Below are 21,850 nucleotides of genomic sequence, written 5' to 3'. Positions count from 1 at the left end.
CACCTTTTCTGGTCTCTGCACATGCTCTTTGGAGGTGATAGAGCTTTTTTATCTAGTCCAGTCTGGGATTCAGGATGGCTGGCTGGTAGCAACCCAAAACAAAGAGAGCTTGGTGTTGATTTCTTTAGTTTAGTTGGGCCATTTTCTTGGCTTTGAGGCCAAATGATAGTGCTTCATTGTGCTCTGTGGTCTGGTGTTACCACTGGCTGGATTTGCCACCATACAGAGTTGCCAGCTAGGCTGTGTGATCAGTTTTGATCTGGTGGGGTTGTAAGTTGTCTTCTTTGGCTGGGAAGTACTGTTGTTCAAAATTGGTAGTTGGTAGGGCCATGTGCTAGAGTTTGAGGCTGGGTGAGGTTTGTGGGTTGGTTCTTGGCCACATTATATGGGCTCCCCCAGATATGCATGGACTTAGACTTGCCTCAGCTTATAGTAGGCTTAAGTAGAGCACAGAGGCTTGGTTGATTGGCTACTCAGCATCTGTGGTTTCGTGGTGGCCTAGCCTCCCTGGCTAATTACTGACCTACAGATGTCATCTGTCCTGGGAAAGACCTTTAAATGTGGTTTTTTTCTGTTCTGTGGTGCAAGGGGTATTTTAACCTTACTCCTGAGTTCTGGGATATTCACAAAGGTGTTGTTGCTTTTGGATAGTTGCTAGAGTCTGGAGAACTCCTATTATACTGTCTTGGTGATGTCACTTGTCATGGCTGGGTGCCTGGAGAGGTACCTTTGCAGGTGAGATCCCCAAGGAAAAGAACACATGTGAGGCAGATGTCAGTTCAAAGGCAGGTAGCAGCAAGAAAGAACAGCTGTGTCTGTATATATGCCATTATATATATGCCATTATAACAGCTGCTTATACATGCCATTATCACTTACATTCCTCTCTGCTGGGCTAACCAGCACATGCATAGTTTGCAACAGCTAAGTCAAGGTTACATAAACATATCCTGATCTGCGCCTGCACTACACAGTGGGTTCGTGTCCTTAACATGTCCTCAGATGACCTGAGACCCAAACTTTGAAGCCACAGCATGCCCCACATCCTGCTCCCTCAAAGGTCAGGGGACATTTGTCACTTAAGAGTGGCCCATAGAACTGACCCCTGTGCACAGGGACCACAACAATGCAGGGAAGAATAGAACATTACCAACCCATTGTCACCACAGCACAGCTTGTGGCTATCCAGCACCAGGTGGACCCCCAAAGATTCCCACCACTGGGTGAGGGGGTCATGCTGTAAAGCATGGGTGGTAGAAACCTCTATATCTGTTTCCTGAAGGACTTCTTACACTTGCATCTGGTGGTTGGGTAAAAGCACAACATGCCACTTGCAAGAGGGCACAAGTGCCTCTATGCACTGCAGTCAGCAAATTGAGAGCCATGTGGTTTTGCAAAACTATTTCATTTGAGATGTCTCATCCATGAGCAACGTCAAAGCCTGCCATGTAACACTCGGGGCCTGGGCCATATGCTGAGCAAGGGCTTCAAACTTGAAGGGCTAGGTCTATGGTCCCTGCCCCTTGCAACATCAAGGCCGTTGGATAAAACCACCAGGCCACCCTAGTATGGTGCCACCTGTGATATGCAGCATCCCAATTGTAGGGTGTGTCTGTAAGGGTGGGTGTGATAGTACCCTTGACATATGGAACTCCCCAGGTGCACTGTCCTGTCCATTGTACAGGTAGGTATGGCCACCCTGTGTTGCCACAAACCCAGAAGGCTTCTGCAATGGGCCAGTCAGTAGGCACTGTACTAATGAGCTTCTGGATGTCCTACCATTTGTTTGTGTCAGTAATCAGCAATGTATGGTTACAGAGGTCAGAGGGCATCACCCCACAGTTCAGTTTCCCACTGACACATTCACCTGCTGAATACAAAGCAGGGCTATATACAGCAATGTTACTGGAGTGCCCATCATCCATCCCCAGCCATTGTACATAGCATGTCCCAGTCACTGTAGGTTGGTTGTGCTCTTCCAGATCAGTGCCTCTGAGACCTGGTGTCACTGATACCAGCCAGAGCCAGCCCAGTTTTGTTATTAGCCTTTAGTCCAGTTGAGCGGGGACACTGACACAATTCTCCATAAGTGGGCCTCAGCTACTTCAGTCAGGAGTTCAATATGCACGCAACAATATGCTTGTTGGTGTACCCAGAAAATGTGTGTACCCTGGAGAAAATGCTGTTGACATCCTAATCAGAAGGACAGGGCAGGGACTCCTACCTTTCCAGGAGGATGCAGGTCTCATGTTCATCTTGTGATAGGATTGTAGCTAGAATTACCTTACCCCCTGGCTTAGAATATCACACCTGGGTTCCCACTGCCAGTGAGAGTAAGGGAGCTAGAGCTAGGTCCACCACCCCCAGGGGAATGGGCCAAGCAGCCACAATGTCACTCCTTTTCAGAATGGTGACTCCAGCATCAGGCAGAGAGCACACCGAGGCCTTTTAGGGCCATGTTGAAGTCCAGCGCTATTCTATAGCATGTTTCAGTCCCTCCCCCTGGGTCTCTGAGAGCAACACCCAGTTCCCTATTAGGGGGTCTGTGGGCAATCCCAAGTCTATTGGTAACAGCCTCCTGGCCTTATTGGTTCCAATACAGGGTGGATTAAGTCCCCTTGTATTACCTTAGGGCCTTGCTCTATGGGGCTGGTGTGCAGAATGCAGCTGCGCTTTCAGGAGGTGAGCTAGTGGGCTGTCACCCGTATGTCAGGCCTGGCCAGTGAGCAGCTGGACTGCTTGAGGGAAGACCCACACCCACCCCTCAAACTTTGGTGCCAAGTAGGCCAGTTTTGAGGAGCCCATTGTATCTCTCAATCATACCAGGCAGTGGCTGGTAGGGCACATGGAAGTGCCATCTGACATTGTCTCTGGCCCATTGTTTTACCTGAAATGGGTTCCCTGGTCAGATGCTGTTCCTAGCAGCAACTCATATGCAGCTGTCAACCGTAGCAATGACTTAATGGTATGGACCTGGTCAGCAGAGGAAACAGGGTAGGCGAAGCCTATACCTATGGCTGTATCTATAGCAGTCGAAGCATATCTATGTCTCTGTAAGAGAGACAGGGACCCAATATAATCTACCTGCCTGCCATTGCTGGAATGGGTAGGGTGCTCATGGTATGGTGCCAAGCTGTGTGGGAACCCTCCTCCAGGGGTATGCCTTTACCACAGCCTTTGACTCAGCAGGAGTCAAATCCAGGTGCTTTTACTGTGCTACAACTTGTATGGTACAAGGTCTTACATGTCCCAATTTCTGGAGGAGCCAAAGCACCACAGCAGAAGGTAGCCCTCAGAGAGCGGCTACCCTCATCAAGGCATCTGCTAAGTCATTCCCCAGTGAGAGGAGAGGCTTGTATCCTGAAATATGATACACTACATTGTTAGTTGTTTGTTCCTGCTCCCATAAGACTAGCCATAAGTCAGCATCTCTTAAGGGTCAGTGCCCTACGTGCCATTCCTGGGCTATCCAAGCCAGTAACCAGAACATTAGCCCTTGAAATATGGCCCAGCTGCCCATGCAGACACATATGCCTGTCATTGGCATACTGTCATGGGTCTTGGGTATACCTGGATTTTATCAATTATGGCACAGGGAATTACTTTCATCTTACCTAACCCAGATAACACCTATGAATTTGACAGATAAGCCAGGTCCCTGGACCTTGTCTTCGTTCATGGCACACCCCTATACCAGCAAAGCTTCTTTCAGACTGTATGCAGTGGCTTCTAAATCTGCAAGGCAATCAAAGGTTAACATGATATCAATATGATGAAACAGTGACACAGAGTTGGGCTTCATACAGGTGGCCAAGTCCTAGGCCACTAGGCCATGATACAAAATTCAGCTATGCAAATAGCCTTGTGGCAACACTTGGAAGATCCATTGCCTGCCCTCCCAAGTAAGGACAAATTTGTCCTGACTATCTGGCATGATAACAATGGAGAAGAAGGCATTGGCCAAATCCACAACATAATGGTATCAACCCAGCATAAGAGTAAGATGATCTATCAAGTCAGCAATATTGGGCACTGCTGTATACAATGAAGGAGTCACTTTATTCAGTTCCTGGTAATCCATGATTATTTGGCATGTCCTGTCAGGCTTCCTCATGGGCCATGCCAGGTGTTGTAGTCAGGGTTTGTAAGAGAATAGATTTAATACAGGACACATAATTTATAGGATATTTATAGAATATTTTCTAATATTCACCCAAAAAGTCAAATGCAGAAAAGTACAAGAGATCTGTCCATGCAGTAGAGACCCAAAGAATCCAGCTGAGATCTTGGATCCCATGGCAATGGCCTCCAGGAGTCCATCTGGAGGCCTAAATTCCATGGCAATGTCTCAAGCAAGTCTGTATCAAGGATCTGCGCTGGGAAGGCCCAAAGTCCAGTGGTGGGAGCTAGAAAGTCTGTGCCCCCAGGCTGAGGGATCTGCAGTGGAGCCAAGGATCTGCATTGGAGCCAAGATAAGGGTCAGCTCTCTGAAGAGAACTGCCGCCATCCTCAGTGACGTGAGGACCTAAGCTCCTCAGATGATGAGAGCAGCTGAGTTCATATCAGGAAAACCAGTGTGACAGGCTTGTCCAGGAGAATCAACAATATACCATCTTCCCCTCTAGTTCTCCTGCCATGCTGTTGGCAACAATCCTCAGGTAGACCTTCCATACCCAGAACCATGCTGATTCAGTTCAGCTGGGTGTTACAAGTTCACCATTAGTTAATCCATCACATTAGGGAATTGAAAGGGCTATGTGCAGGGTGTATCACCCCTATTTCTTCCAATATCAAGATAGTAGGTCCTATTTCCTCGTGGTGGTCAGGCAGTTGAGCCTGTGGCAGAGTCAGTGGTGCATGATGTGGATGCCCTTGGGTTATTGTTTATCCATGTGGATTTGCAAGTGGTATTCACCCTGCAAGGTGTCAAACTGAACACCCATCAGTATGTCCACCCCCAGTATGTATTCAGCAACCAGGGAAACATAGACATCATACAGATGTGGAGCCAAATGTCTGAAACCCCTTGTCATCTGGGCTCCCCATACCATGATGTGCTGACCTCTGTGCACTTTTATATGGGCAGTAGGTCCTGTGAAACAGTCCAGGTTGCCATAGATTAGCATTGACTAGGCTCTGGTATCCACCAATGCTAGTATGTTATGGTTTGTGTCTGTATGTTCTCCCAAATCCTTATGCAGTCATAGGGTGGGCTTCTAGATTTTTGATTGATCCATAGTCCATTGCTGGGATTATGGATGTGAGTGCAGCACCTGCCCTTGGGCAGATAGTTTGCATACAGTGTAAGGGAGAGAAAGAGGCTGCTTGCCACCCCATCCTCCCTTTTGCACCTGTTGCTTTGCTGTTCCATTGCCATGAACTGTTGCTCTCTGCCATGTGCCACTCTGCCATGGAGCCAGCCAAATATGGACTGAAACCTCCACAAACTGTGAGCTAAATAAACTTTTCCTTCCATAATTTTGGGTGTCAGGTATTTTGTCCCAGCAATGAGAGAAAAGTAACCAAGACATAGTGTGTGCTGAATGTTCTTTAGGGACCAATAAATAGTCATTTCCACATGTGGCCTCCAGTTCCCTGGGGTCCCTATTAACCAGGTGCCTTGGCCTGCATCCTCATCCGAGTAAAAGGACACCAGAGTCACTTTCTCCTGTTTCACCAACGCTGCTTTTACCTTTGAACCCTTCAGCCAGTATTGCTGCTCAGGACACAGCCGCCTCCACAGAATCAGCAATACATCCAAGGGCTCACCCAGGGACTGCCTGCTTTTCTCCTTTGCTGTACATACTGTGCCGGTGCAGTGCATATAGGTCTCACCTTGCATTGGCACTTTACTTCCACATCCCAGCTGGGCAAAGGCATCCATAGTGTCAAGGATCAGATAATCTGTGAAGAGGGCTAGAAGTCCTGCCACTCTCTTGAACTTGCCAAGATCATGTCCTTCATGCATACCATATGCAGTTCCTCATCAGGGTTACAGTATCACATAGTAAACATTTCCCTCAGCATGGGTACATAGTCTAAGTAAATTGTCCATTTCATGACTTGTTCCAGCAAGTCACCTGTGTTTGCCCAAATCAGTGAGTTGCTGCCATTAGTTTATCAAAGTATGGTTACCTGCCTATGAGGCTGTCCTGTGCATGTCCTACGAACCCAGTGCATGGAAGGAGTGCTGGCTATATCAGCTAATTGGGACATCTCTTGTGGGCTTAACTCAGTGTTATCAGCCCCATCACCCCACAGCCACAGCACCATGTGGGCAATGTCTCACCCACCTTTTGCATTAATTGTTTTGCAGCTCCTGGAGCTCTATGACTGTGTAGGTCAGGTATGTTGTGTGCCAGGTAGAGGTGAGTGAGCCTCCTGGCTCTCTTCCTGAAGCTAGGAGTTCTTCTACATCCACCTTCTGGTGAATAGCAGGCCTTGCATGCAAAAGCAGGGGATCCTCCCAGGACTCCTCCTGTAGGTGGGGATTTACACTGGGAGACTTCAGGAGGAGGCTGTACAATCTGGGCCTCTCAACATGACATGCTCTTCAATCTGTTGCAATTTCCCTACTTGCAGGCTGAAGGTTTCTGCTCCTTGTTCCATGCACCAAAAAGGGTAAAGAAAAGCCACACCACCCACCCAGTGGACTCATGGTGGGAGGGAGGGATCTGCATGTCTATCACTTCTAAGTCTTTCAAAACATCCCTGGGTTGCAGACAGTGTCCTAGTCCTGTGGAACCTTCCATGCTGCCAAAAAGGTGCTTACGCATAGCCAAGGTAAGGCCGGGGAGTGCATGTTGGCACTCCTCTGGGGCTCTTCCTTGCCATCCCATGCTGTTTCCATATCCACCAGGGAGGGAACGCTCATCTCTCCGTCTTGCCATCCATATAAACTGTCATGGTTGGGTCCCTGCAGCAGTACCTTTGCAGGTGAGATCCCCAGGGAAAAGAATGCATGTGAGACAGACATCAGTTCAAAGGCAGGCAGTAGTGAGAAAGTGCAGCTGCATCTGTATTGTTTATTGCTTACATATGCTGTTATCACCTACTTATAGTCTTCTCTGGTGGGCTATAGCTAAGTCAAAGTTGCATAAATAAATCCCAGTCTGTGCCTGCATTAGACAGCAGGTTCATATTCTTAACATGTGCTCAGATGAACCAAGACCCAAGCTTTGAAGCCACAGCATCCCCCACATCACTCCTCAAAAGTTTTTACTTTGGATGGAAGTTTAATTTATATTTTAGATTTTTTGTGTCCTATTTAAGAAATCTGATCTAACCCAAACAACTTAACTTTTTTTGTTTTCTTCTATAAGCTTTACAGTTTTAGCTCTTATATTTATATTCATGATACATTTAAAGTTAATATTTGCATATAGCATAAAGTACAGTTTAAGGTTTTTTTCATATAGTTATCCAGTTTTTTACCACTTGAATATTTTTCAGCTTGTTTTCACTTCTTATGGATATGATTTGTATATGTATTATTTTCTACAACATTATTTTCAGTCATAGCAAAATATTTCATTATATTAGGATCTTAGTTTATTGAAACAGTTTCCTCTAATTTGGGAGCTTTCCATTATTTTGCTACTATAAACATGCTAATATAATTATTCTTAGTTAAATCTTTGGAGGAGTACACTGTTACTCGTATAAGTTCCCTCAAGTGTAATTGCTAGTATAGTGAGTGTGTTCCTTCTCATGTTTATTGCCAAATTAGTCTCAGGAAAGGTTATATAAAACCTACCAGCATTATTTCTTGTTACTATTCCTCATTCGTATTTATGACAAATAATGTTTGCATTCACTGAGGTTATTAGATTTCTATCCATGACACTCAATTCCACTTGCTTCCTTTCCCCTCCTCTTCTGCTCTCACTGTTGGTCTTCCAAACCCCTTCCTATTTGCAAGCAATCTTACCCCATGTTTTCTTCTATCCATCCTTTATTATTCTCTATGTTTTTTGTCCTTTGCTTCACTCAAATGAGAGATATCATATAGTATTTGAGCTTGTGTGTCTAATTTATTTTACTCAACATTGTATTTTCCAGGTATATCCACTTTCCTACAAATAACTCAAATTTATCCTGCTTTATAGCTGAGTAGTATTCCATTATGTATAAGTAGCACACACTGCATACCTACTCATCTATTTATGGGCATGCTGCCTGCTTCCAGTGTTTAACTGTTATGAATTTTGCTGCTATAATCATGGGTATGCACTGTAGTATGTCTTTAGTTCTTGGGGAGAAGATGCCTAGAAGGTGAATAACTAGGTCATATGAAATTTCTAACTTTAGCTCTTTGAGAAATTTTCACACAGACTTCCCTACTGGTTGTACTAATTTATATTCCCACCAGTGATATAGGAGGATTCCTTTTTTCACCAAAGCCATGCCAGAATTTGTCATCAAAAATACTGACTTTTTGATGATTGCCATTATTTCTGGTGCCAGCTATTCCTCAGACAGAAGTCTAAAATATAGATTGTAAAAGAACTCAAAAAAATTGGAACACCTAAAATAAAAGATGCAATCAAGAAATGGGCAAGTGAAATGAACAGACATTTCTCAGAAAAAAGAACTATAAATGGCTGACAAATATGTGAAAAAATGTTTAAGATCTCTGGCCATTATAGAAATGCAAATTAAAATTTATATACTTTATTTTGCTACATGCAAGATGGTCCACTTTCACTTGAGTATTCACACTGGTTGGCACTAGGAACCAGCAGAGAACTCCCTGTGCTCACTGTGCTGCTTCCTAGGGATGATTAGGGGAAGCTTTCCTGGAACTCAGAACTCCCTTCATTTTGGTTGACAATCCTTGGTTTATTCTGAGCTATGTAGTTGTATTGGAGAATCTCTAATTGTTTCAAAGAATTTGCCAGAACCTTTGTTCTGACAAGGCCTTCCCTGCCTTTTATTCCTCTATTATCTAGCATCTCCTTTTTGGTTTTTTCCTCCTGATTGTTGCAATCTTGCCGCTACCTAGTATAGAAAGTCTGTGAGTGCCTGATTATAAGGACACTGAAGATAAGAGACACTCATTTCCTTCAACTCCACAGATTGGAGGTGTCAGGGGTAACTTCCCAGGACTGGCCAGGTGGGAAAGCCCAAAATAACATACCTTATTCCTGGTCAGAATAATGTTATTGGTTCATCCAGGAAGATGGTCACTGGGGAATTAATGAGTCTTGAGTCCCCTCATGTTCTCATGAATGTACAAGACACAGTGGGATGAACTGGCTTTGAGATAAAATCTGAGGGAGTTGATCCCAAAACACAAACTTTACGAGCTAATAGAGAAGGTAAGACAAACTCCATCAGCTACCATAGAAGGGGGAAGTTTTCCAAAAAAGGCACTAAAATGAGAAATGGAAATTCAAGGAAGGCTTTCCCAGGTTGGGTGGACATAAAAACTGTTTTGTACTTATCAGCTGTAAATTTTCGACCTCATTTCAACTAAGAATCATACCTTTGGAAGTACAAATTTAGGATTAGTGATTTCTTAGTCCTATGGAAAAAAAGATAATCTGAATAGTCTAATTGTGTGTGTGTGTGTGTGTGTGTGTGTGTGTGTTTTATTGTGGATTGAACCCAGCACTGAACTGTATCCTCAGCCATTTTTTGGTTTTAAGACAGAGCATCTCTAAACCACAAAGTTGATTAGGCTGCCCTTGAATTTGTGATCTTCCTGCCTCAGCTTCTCAGAGTGCTGGGATTATAGGAATGCACCACCATTCCAAGCTCAATAGCCTAACTTAAAAAAACCTTGCAAGTGATAAATCTAAATGAAAGCTATACACTCTTTGTTTTTATGTATGCTTGTGTGCAGGTGTGCACTGTATGTTGTATCTACCTGTGTACTTACATTTGTGAATTATTTAAGTACCAAATTGCCTTAGAAAGACATGACTAAATTCAGAAAGCAGAAGTCTGAATGCTTTGTAGTTCATATTACTTAAGTAAATCGTTGACAGTTTAATTTAAATTTGTTAAGGTAAATGTGTCTTCAGAGCTCTTATCATACACATTGCCCGCATCACTAGCCAATTCCTGATTCTGTTTTAGGTGTTTGAAATATAATACCTATTATTCTTTTCCATGTCTCAAGTACAGCATTTTTAGGTTCTTTTCCTTTAGCAAAAGAAATAACTGAAGATATTGATTTTTAGTAATTTAAAAATATGTATATGATGATTAATCAACTGTCAATGTGGTTGGCTTGAGAGGTGTTTAGAAGATTAGTAAAGCACACTCTTGGGTATATCTAGGTGGCTCATGGGGGTGTAACTTTGGGGATTATCTCTGGTCCCTGTATTACCAGACAGTTGGTCTCAGTTTCAACTGACATCCAAGCTGTTTGCATCCTAAAGGATTGAGCAGACACACAAGCGGTCAGAAAGATTACTCAGAGAAGGGGTTGCCTGATGTGAAAACTCAGACTATGTTTGACTCAAAGTGGCCCCATATACTTTAGGTTTTGAGGTATAGATTCGGACTTTTCTGGGGTCTGAGGTGCCACCTAATTATTCAATTAATTGAAAGTCTCTACCCTCACATCAGGATGAAATGTTTTTGACTTTTTATGGGCTTGGATGGAATCAGCATGGCATGTAAAGTCTGGGGGTGCTCAAAACTACAATGCTAATGATATTATAATGGCCATGCAGTACCCTTGGTTACTGTACAGCAGTTAGGGCACATGCTTCTCAAGCTCACGCCAGAGGTCAAAGAAGCATGATAATGGTAGGAGCATATTTTCACAGCTTTTTAAAGGAGCATGTTAGGGTTTGAAAGAAATATGGTAAGAGTAGCATGCTCTTGTCTCCAAAAGCTAGAAGTATCCTGTCTGTTGTGAGCCTAAGGCTAGGCTGTCCCTGATACTGTCTATCATCTGGCCTCTTCTCTGGCTCTTCCTTGCTGCCTCTCTTTCTGGCTGTCATGAAGTTAGTGACTTTCCTCCACCATGTCCTTCTGCCAAGATGTTTCTGCTTTGGAACCAGCTAACCATGGACTGAAGCTGTGAGCCAAAGTAAATCTCCTTTAAGTTGTGTATATCAGATATTTTGTCCCAGAAACAAAAAGGTGACTCATACAGAAAGCTGGTACCAAAAAGTGGGGTCATTGCTGTGACTATACTTGATCATGTGATTTAGAAGCCTTTGCAACTGGTTTGTGGGAGTTGGTAAAGGTTTGAAGAGGCAAGCTTCTCTAAAGGTCTAGAGAAGCCCTACAACGGTGTAAGTAGAGATTTATGAGCAACTCTGGTAGGTGCAAAGGAGACCACCATGCTGACAGGAATGAAGACAGTGAGGGCTATGAGACTTCAAATGGTATTGAGGATTTTATTTGGTAGCTGGACTCCTTTCAATTTGGTAGCTGTACTCCTTTAATTTGCAGTGTCAGATATTTGGTTCCAGAAATTGAAAAATGACTAATACAAGAAAACCTTAACTTACCATGGTGCATTTGATGAGAATTTTGACTTTATGATAGTACTAAAGTGAAATTCATGCTTTAAATTTTAATTTTTTTCCCCCTGGGCTAACAATATAAGGTGTGCTACTCTGTTCTGATGCAGAGCACAAGCAGCCAATGGCAGCTTTCTGTTGGTCTCACAATCATGAAGGTAAACAATGGGTATTCTATGGTGTACCATGTTGTTAAGCTTTGATGTTCCTTAGGTTTATATGTGCATTTTTTGATTTAATGATTTTTTTTTAACTTGAAATGACTGTTTGGGGATTTACCCCTTCAGAACTTAAAGAGCAAATTTATTTTGGTTTTGCACATGCCTCCTGGCACAGAGCTTCTAAACTCTTTGTAATTTCCCCAGTGATAGTAAAAAGAACATCTTTTGTTGTAATATTTGGCCTTTGTCCAGTTCTGGAAATAGCTCTATCTTTTGCTATTCATAACAACCTCCAACCACACCTGAGTTTACATGAATGAGAGATTTTCTGGAATCACCATGATATCTACAGAATGAGGGCTGGGGTTACCAAGTGAACCAACCATATAATCAGAAGACAGAAATTTTAACCTTACACTCTAACCTCTGGGAAGAGGGGAGAGGGACCAGAGTTTTAATTAATGGCCATAGATTAATCAATTATTTGCCATGGCTTAATTAGTCATGCCTACAAAATGACATATCCATTAAAAATCCCTAACCAAAGGGCTATATAGAGCCCTTCGGCTGATGAAGAGGAAAGCATCTATGTTGTGGGGTGGGGTTTGTGATATACCTCAAAGTCTACAGAGACAAAATCTCCTGTGCTCAGTATTCTTTCAGGTGTCAGCATATGTATCTTTTAATCCTGGTATTCATTTCTATCCTTTAACAGATCCTTTGTAATAAATTCATGATAGAAACTAAACTTTTTCCAGGTCCTGTGATGTATTCCAGCAAACAATCAAAACTAGGGAAAAGGGTGTGGGATGGGGACTATCCAATTTAGACAGAAATTGTGTATAACCTGGGGACTTTTCCTTTGAGCTTGGCCTCTGAAAGAGGGCTGTCTTGTGGGACTGTGGCATTTAGTGTCAGAATTAACTTGTAGAACACCCAGTTTGTGTCCAGTGAAGAGTTGAAGAATTCATTAGTGTGAAAAAACTCACACATGTGGTGTCAGAAGTGTGACAGAGACAGAGTCCCCAGAAAGCAGCCCTGGGTGCTTAGTAAAGCACTGGGTAAAGAGTAATTTTGTTTGTTTGTTTCTCCATGTGTGATTTAAAAAAAAGAATCAGAAATCAGTGGAAAAGAGATTTAATATTAGATAGATTTAAAATATCTGACTCATAGTATGAAGAAAAATAATACTGGATTCTTTTCTTAACACAATGCAATGAGTGGACCTCCCATAGATTAATGGCTCAAATATAAAAACAACCACACAATAACACTTTTTTTTTTTTTTCTGGTACCGAGAATCAAACTCACAACCTCGTGCTTGCCAGGCAGGCGCTGTGCCGCTGAGCTAAATCCCCAGCCCCAACCACACAATAACAAACCCAACTAGTATCCACAGAAGTTCTCCCTCAGGAGTCTTGAGAAAGGAAGAGAAACACAATGTGGCAGTACTGGAAGCTAATTGAGGAGAGTTTTAAGAAGGGGATAACTACAAAATTGAAAATGTAATACAAACAACTTACCAAGAAAAGCCCAGGTCCTCATGGATTCACAGCTGAATTCTACAAGATATATAGAGGAAATTTAATGCCAGTTATTCTCAGACTCTGTAATGGAATGAAAGGGAAGCAATTCTCCCTAACTCATTCCTGGAGGCAAGTATCACCCTGATACCAAAACCAGAGAAAGACCCAACCGAAAAACAGAACCACAGGCCAATCTCCCTAACGAACATAGATGAAAAATTCTCAGTAAAGTACTAGCAAACAGAATGCAGCAAATCATCAAGAAGATTATATACCATGGCCAAGTGGGATTCATCCCAGGAATGCAGGGTTGGTTCAATATACGCAAATCAATAAATATAATATCCCATATCAACAGAGCCAAAGACAAAAATCACATGATCATCTCAATAAATGCAGGGAAAGCTTTTGACAAAGTCCAACACTCATTCATGATGAAAACCCTACAGAAAATCAGAATAGATGGTCTTTACCTCAATCTGATAAAAGCCATCTATGACAAACCAACAGCCAACATCATACTAAATAGACAAAAACTGAAAAGCTTTCACTTTAAAATCAGGAACATGACAAGGATGTCCACTTTCATCACTCTTATTCAGTTTAGTTTTTGAAATATTAGCCAGAGCAATTAGACAAGAGAGAGAAATAAGAGGAATAAGGATTGGAAAGAAATTAAATTATCCTTATTCACAAATGATGTGATACTCTACATGGAGGACCCAAAAAACTCTACCAAAAGACTCCCAGAATTAATAAACAAATTCAGTAGCATAGCTGGATAAAAAGCCAACACTAAAAAAATCAATAGCATTCCTGTACACAAACAACAAGCACACAGAGAAATTAGGGAAACCACATCTTTCACAATAGCATCTAGAAATGAAGTACTTAGGAATTAGTCTAAGAAAGGAAGCAAAAGATCTATACAGTGAAAATTACAGTACTCTGAAGAAATAAATCAAATAGGATTTCAGAAAATGGAAAGATATTCCTTGCTCATGGATAGGAAGAACCAACATAGTGAAAATGGTCACACTCCCAAAACTGTTATACAGATTCAATGCAATTCCAATCAAAATACCATTAGTATACCTCACAGAGCTAGAGAAAACATCCCTCAGATTCATCTGGAACCAGCCAGGCCTAGAATAGCAAAAGCAATCCTGGGAAACAAAGACAAGGCAGGAGGCATCACAATCCCTGACTTGAAATTATACTACAAAGCTACTGTGATAAAATCAGCATGGTACAGGTGAAAAAACAAACCTGAGGGACAATGGAACAGACTAAAAGATGTAGGCACAACTAAAAGTTGTGCCTACTCATCCACCTGATCTTTGGCAAAGGGGCCAATCATGTTCACTGGAAGAAAGATAGCCTCTTTAATAAATGGTGCTGGAAAAAACTAGTTCTGCACATTCTGAAGACTAAAACTAGATCTGTGGGTATCACCATGCACTAAAAAATAAAGTCAAAATGGTTCAAAGATCTAAATATTATAAACAAAACACTAAATCTAATGGAGGACAAAGTAGGTAGAAATCTTGAAGACATAGGGGTAGACAGAGTATTCATGAACAAAAACCAAACTGCATGGGAAATACTTCAAAGAATCAATAACTGGGATTGCATCTTACTGAAAAGTTTTTGCATATCAAAAGAAATCACCAAAAGAGTAAAAAGAAAACCCATGAACTGGGAAAAAATTTTAGCTAACTGTGCTAACTGGACTTCTATCTAGAACATATAAAGAATTTTAAAAAATCAAGCCCCCAAAATTCAAAGACCCAAAACAAAGGGCATCTGAGCAATGGGCATACACACTTCTCAGATGAAGAAATACAAATAGCAAATAAATATATGAAAAAATGTTCAACATCATTGGTCACTTGAGAAATGAAAATTAAAACAACACTGAGATTCCACCTTACCCCAGAAAGAACAGCTCTCATCAAGAAATCAGTCAATAACTAATACCAGAGGGACTATGGGGAAAAAGCAACCATTTTCCACTGTTGGTGGGAGTGTAGACTGGTATAAGCACTATGGAAATCAGTGTGGAGATTCCTCAATAAACTAGGATTAGAAGTCTCATTCAACCCAGCTGTTCCTCTTCTGGATATTTTTTCAGAAGAACTGAAGACATCATACCACAGCAATATATGTGCACCCATGTTTATAGCAGCACAATTTATAATAGCTAAATCTTGGAAACAACCTAAATGCCCATCATCTGAGGAATGAACAAAAAAGATGTAGTATTTTTATTTTATTTTTTTATTTTTTATTTCTGTATTTCTGTATTTATTTATTTTTTGTACCAAGCATCAAACTCAGGACTTTGCATTTGCCAGGCAGGCACTTGTGCTGCTGAGCTATATCCCTGGCCCAAGATTGGGTATTTTTATGTAATAGAGTATTACTCAGCTATGAAGAAAGATAAACTCGAGGATTTCATCGGTGAATGGATACAACTAGAGACCATATTCACAAGTAAAATAAATCAGACTCACATATGTAAACACTGTACTGTCTCCTTCTTGTAAGAACCTGAAAGAGTAAATAAAATCCAAAAGCTACAATAGATATTGTGAAAGGGAAAGAAATTTCTCAAAGGGAAAGGACAACTGGGATGAAGGAAAGGAGAAAAGAAAGAAAGAAAGTAGGATATATGTCTATATCTATCTATACATATATATATACACACACACATACATATTTAATAGCTACAATAATTTACTACTAATTTCTGTTTTATTGAAAGGAATATTTCATGCTTAATTTTTTTTTTACCAATTTTACACTCTCATATTTGGTAATCTGAGCAACTACTTTGTTTTTTTTTTTTGTTTGTTTGTTTGTTTTTTTTTGTTTTTCTCCGGTACCAGGAACCGAACTCACGACCTTGCGCTTGCCAGGCAGGCGCTTTGCCGCTGAGCTAAATCCCCAGCCCTGAGCAACTACTTTGAAGACAACAATATGCAATATAACAACCATTGTTGAATTCGTATCTTGTTTTTTGAAATTCTGTATCATTTCTAATGTTTGTTTCATTTTTTAATTCTCTTTAAAATAAAAGTAGTTTCATCAGTTGAGAAAAGGAAGGGGACAACTATTGCTAAAAAAATTTCAGTGAGTATAAGAACTAAAAAGAAATGCATAAATCCAGCTATTAGGACATGTTGCATTAGGAAGTGGCAAGGAATCATTTGCTTCATAGACATATCTAAAGGATTGCAGCATGTTATGAAGTTTAAATGTCAAAGACTGATCTCCCTGTTCATTCACTTGGTGTGCACTTCTCTCCTCTTGCAGACTCTAGGAAGAGAAAATTAGACTGGCTCCTATGAGGGCAGTATTGCCAACCACTTAACTCCAAGTGTTTATTGAGATTTGAGTTAGGTTTATATTGCTGCTGTAATAAATTACTGTGAATTTTGTGTATTAAAGCAATAAAATTTATTAGTATAGAGACCACAAGTTAGACATAGCATAGGACTAAAGTCAAGGGCTAGCAGGGCTTTTGGGGACTTTGAGGTGACAATCCATTTTCTTGCACTTTTCAGCTCCTGGTAGCTACCTGTATTTCTTGGTTTTGGGGCCTTTGCTCTATGTTATGGGCTCTAGGTCTTCAGCTGGACTCATGCAGGACATTGCCATGGGATCCAGGCCCTCAGTTGGGTTCTTTGGTCTTTAGTGTGTGGAAAGACCAAAGATTCTTTGGCCTTTAGTGTGTGGAAAGATTTTCTGCACTTTTTGTATATGACTTTTTGGGTGACTATTATAAAATAATCTTATGAATTATATTGTTCCCCCTTGCAAACCATAAAGTACTACACTCCATTTTCGAAGTATATCACCTCCATCACTGCTTCAATCATCATGTTATCTTTCCCTTTTCTACAGTCAGATTTTCTTTTATCTCTCTCTTATATGGACATTTATGATTGCATTGAGTGTCTACCTTGATAATCCAAAATAACCTCCACATCTCGTGATCTTTAACTTTTATCACTTTTTCATGCTCTCTTTGACACATAAGGCAAACTTTATGAGTTACAGAGATTAGGATATAAAAATCTTTGGAGAATCAGCATTCAGCTTACTAAAGGGTCATAAATCAGAAATCAAACAATGAAATGCAATAACATAAGTGTAGCTCATGAAGGAATCTTTTTGTAATGCTCATGATTGTAAGCATCTAATGGTGATGAAGGGGAGCCCTTCCATTGCAATAAAGGCATAGCCTCTGTTGCTCTCTCAGGACTCTGAAGCCAATGTAGAATTTTGCTATAGGAAGGAAAGTTGCTTATCTTGATTGATATTTGATTGTGTGTCTTGAAGAGAAGATGATCCACTTCAAAATCCTGTCCTCCTTCTAGGCAATGTTACATAAGTTTTTGTAGCAGCACATTGTCACCCTCATCAAGTCTTTTTTTTTGCCTTGTTCTTCTTTGCACTTATATTTACACATGTGTGTTGAGTACAGATGTTTGTTTCCTAAAAATAAAGAAGCCTATTATAAGCGCCAAAGGAGATTATCTTCACAGTGACTTCCTGCAATTCACTGCTAAGAGGTAAAGGGTTTTTCATTAGGTCTGATCCCCAGGGTCCTGAGGGTCATGCTCCCACACAATACTCTAACTGGCTCTTGATACCAAACACTTCGATGGGAATTTAGAAAGTAATCCTTCTTGCCTCCCACTTCTATTCCTTGCCTCTCCACAAAGTAGGGATAACTGATGTTCCCAGGTACACAGAGTGATGATTTTTGGAAGACATTTTTGGAGTCTTTCACAGCCTCACTTACTCTTGTAGTAGTATATGGTTGCACATGCTTCATCATCTTTCGCAACGCAAGAGCCTTCACCTTGCATACACTTTGACTGTTGACTGTATATGCAGGTGTTACATCTCAGACTCCTAACTGCAATGTAGAGAGAAAATAAGAGTATTTAGGCTGAACTGTGATCTATGGGAAAATGAGATTACATCATCAGAAAAAGGCATTTGTATTGCCTATGACTATATTATGTATTCACTCTATCAGCGGTATTCATCAAATTCTTCCTTAATTTAGCTTTGTGAGTTAAGCTAAGAGGTGCATAAAAATAAGGCTGAGTCTCTGTGACCTGCATAGTGTCTACTTATATTTGAACACAAGATAAACACATATGAAACAGTTACAGTAAAATCAAAGATAGTATATAGTCATTCAGACAAACTATGATGCCGACTGAATATAGCAAATAGACAGACTACTATGGACTAAGATGGTAGAGGAATACTTTAGTCAATGACTTGAGTGTGTTCTTGATATGTAGGTAGAATTTGGGTTATGGTGTAGGGAGAGGCAGGCAGAGAATTTGCTGCATACTGGGAATCTAATGAGGGAGGGTCCAGAGATAAGAAAGAAAATGGAATGTTCAGAATGCACTGATTTTATACCCTCTACTGATGACCCAACAGGTATGGCCTGGCCTTTCTACCTTTCCATGGAATAACTGCCACCAAGTAGACAGAGAGGTGATTCGGGAGTCCCTGTAACCAGGAAGTAAGAGGAGAGGAGATACAGAAGAGAGAGATTACATCAGCACTCATGAGTCATTTGGATTTATGGTCTAAATCATGGTGATGAATGGGAAGAGGGTACATTTTTTCAATTTTTATCTGACATTCCAAGGTTAAGGAATCAAAATTTATATGGAATCCAAGAGGCTTTGAATGCTATTGACTTAAATATAAATTGATACTTGTGGCATTTCTTTACTCCAAAGCCCATTTTCATGATTTTGTTAAGATTGTTCTCACAAATATTGGTTGTGATCTCCTAATGTTAAATCTAATTGTCTTTGCAGGACTCCTCAGAAATTATCCACCTTCCCACTCACTTGACATTGTTTAGAGTGGTGAATGTGGATATACCTCATCTTTCCTCTTATTAAGGGAAAAGAATGATGTCAACTGTTGGGTTTTGAATATGTTCCACATTCTAGATATTATAACAGGTTCTCATAATGCAAAGGTAAGCAAGGCAAATATTGTTTCCTCACACATCTTGATATCAAGAAATAGTTGCATAGGTGGTGAGAACATTTCAAAAGGAAGAACTAACATAATTTAGAGAGCCAAAGAAAGCTTTTTTGGGGGAGCTGAGGCCTGCCAATGAGTAAGAGTAAATCCAGGTAAATAGGTGGTGTGTTGTGGGCAGGGTGAACATTTCAGACCTAGGGAGTAGCATGTCAAAAGATGCTTGTACATGGAGAAACAAAAATAAGAATGTAACTGGGGAACAGAGAATGGAGTAGGCTTTATTAGAATACATGACTAGGGAGCAAAAGTCTGACCTTCTGAGTTCTCATAAATTAATGTGGTATTCAGTCTCAAGAACAATAAAAATCTGTTGAACTTTAGGCAGGGTAGTGATTTGATGCTATTTTCATTTAGTAGGTCAACAATGGATGCAGATGTAAAAATCAGAAAACAATTTTATTCTTTTGTTCTACTCTCCTTTCAGATCTTTTTTTCTAAAGGCAGTTTTCCTGTTCCTGTAATTTCAAGCAAGCCTCATAGCTTGTCTACATTTACAAGAAAAAAATCTTGCCATCATTTTTAGCCATAAGAATAATCTGGTTTCAGTAGTTAATGTGTTGAATCTCATGTAATAATGAAATAGTTCTAGTTTCATGAAAAGTCCTAGTTTTTACTCTGCATTCACACCATGCACACTCACACACGTGGCGCCCATAAGCTCAAACACATTGTTCAGGTTTAAGTATTTATAATGGGCAGTATTTTTCAGATTGACTTTATGTATATTCAAATAAATATAAATACATATTTATGTCTTTTTGCTCCCCTTTTTATTGATGGCAGAATTGGCCCTTAGCATCTTTGAGTTCCACATCTGTGAATTCAACCCACAACACATTGAAAGTATTTGAAAAACTGTATCTATGCTGAACTTGTACAGATTTTTGTCATTATGTCCTACCAGTGGTGGTGAACCTATGGCACATGTGCCATAGAGAGCTTTTTGTATCATTTAAAGTTCTAAAAGTTTCACCATTACTGCAAGACAGCACAACAATGATTTATATAACACATTGTGTTAGGTATTGTAAGTAATTTAGAGATGATTTAAAGCATACGTGAGGATGTGTATAAATTATATGCAAACACTGCAATTTTAGATGAGCATTTAGGCATTCATGGATTTTGATATTCATGAAGGATCTGGAACTGATTCCCTAATGGAGTTCCAAAGGATAATTGTACATTATTCATAACAGACACTTTGATTTTGTTTGAGCACTTGATACTGGCTGCATAATATTCCCTGGTATCATGCTTTAATTAGCCACTTCCTTACGTGTAGTTTCCTGTACATTTTTATATTACTTTCTGCAATTAATAATGCTGAAATTATTTATTAAACAATGTAGTAAATATATTTTTATTTGTGCATTAGTATATTTATAACATAATTTCATGGAAGCAGAATTGCTGCATTAAATATAAATATTTATAATTTTGATACACATTGCCTAGTTGCACTCTGGAGGAAATATAACTATGTATAGTCTTGCTATCAATGCTTGAAAAATTCTTGGGCCAGGAATATAGCTGAGCAGCACAAGCACCAACCTGGCAAGCACAAGGTCCTGAGTTTGATTCCAGGTACCAAAAAAAAAAAAAGAAAAATTCTTCTCTTGCTTCAATGATGATATCATATCATGTTATCAAACTTTTGGCTGTTAAAAATCTGATAGGTGAAAAGTGGGATTTCAGTGTTCTTTTAATTTTTATTTCTCTTATAATAGATCACTGGCAGTTTCCTTTTTGATTTTTTTAATAAAAAGTAAATTTACTCATAAAGGATATTAGTTATTTGTAATATAAGTTGCCTTTTTTACATTTGAGCATGAAATATACTTTAAATATTATTGTGATCAAATTTGTTAATCTTTTTGTTTAAGAACAATAGATTTTTGAGTCATAGACAGAAAGGCCTCTCTCATTATTACACTTATGGGATAATCCCACATTTTCTTCTAATACTTTATGGTTTAACATTAAATGTCTTCTTAAGTGTCAAAGGATAATAAAATAGAAAGATTATTTATCTGATGCACATTTCATAGATAGAAAGCACAGAGTTGGTTATGTTTTTATTTAGTAATAAAGGAGGAGCATATTTTGAGGCTAACTTCCAACTAAAGTAGACATTTGTTGATATAAGACTGAAGCTCGGAACAGAAACCTGGGTAGAGATAAAAAAAGAAAAAATGGGGGCATTTCTACAATCAATTGTAATCGAAGCCATGGAAGTGGATGAATTGACATATGTGAGAGTCAGTGTATAGTGTCAAGCCTTTAAGAATCCTAATGTTTAGTGATCAGGTAGAATAAACAATTTTGCAACATATACTGAGAAAGCAGGCACACCTGTAATCCAAGTTATTCATGAGGCTAAAGCAGGAGAATCGCAATTTTGAGGCCAACCTGGATAAGTTGGCAATACCTTCTCTCAAAAAATAGAAATAAATAAACAGATAGACATACAGACAGATAGATAGGTCTGAGCGTGTAGCTCAGTGATAGAGTGCCTTTGAATTCAATCCTAGTGCTGGAAAAAACAACAGAAAGCACCGAGAAGTAGCCAAAGAGAGGA

General features: G+C 40.1%; 1 protein-coding gene across 1 annotated transcript; it reads right to left on the bottom strand.

Moving 5' to 3' along the window:
- Positions 1 to 17,330: 17,330 nt before the first annotated feature.
- On the bottom strand, positions 17,331 to 19,074 carry Pate4 (prostate and testis expressed 4). The gene is made up of 3 exons (XM_013510981.1): positions 19,068 to 19,074; positions 17,987 to 18,103; positions 17,331 to 17,676 (listed from the first exon to the last, which is right to left on the bottom strand). Exons 1-3 carry the CDS (start codon positions 19,072 to 19,074, stop codon positions 17,555 to 17,557), a joined length of 246 nt encoding a protein of 81 aa, XP_013366435.1. The 3' UTR covers positions 17,331 to 17,554.
- Between the last annotated feature and the right edge of the window lie 2,776 nt (positions 19,075 to 21,850).

This window comes from Chinchilla lanigera, unplaced genomic scaffold (genome assembly GCF_000276665.1).
Source record: "Chinchilla lanigera isolate Chin_1 unplaced genomic scaffold, ChiLan1.0 scaffold00011, whole genome shotgun sequence".
In the NCBI taxonomy this organism is placed as follows: Eukaryota; Metazoa; Chordata; class Mammalia; order Rodentia; family Chinchillidae; genus Chinchilla; species Chinchilla lanigera.
This window is presented reverse-complemented; position numbering and strand designations above follow the sequence as displayed.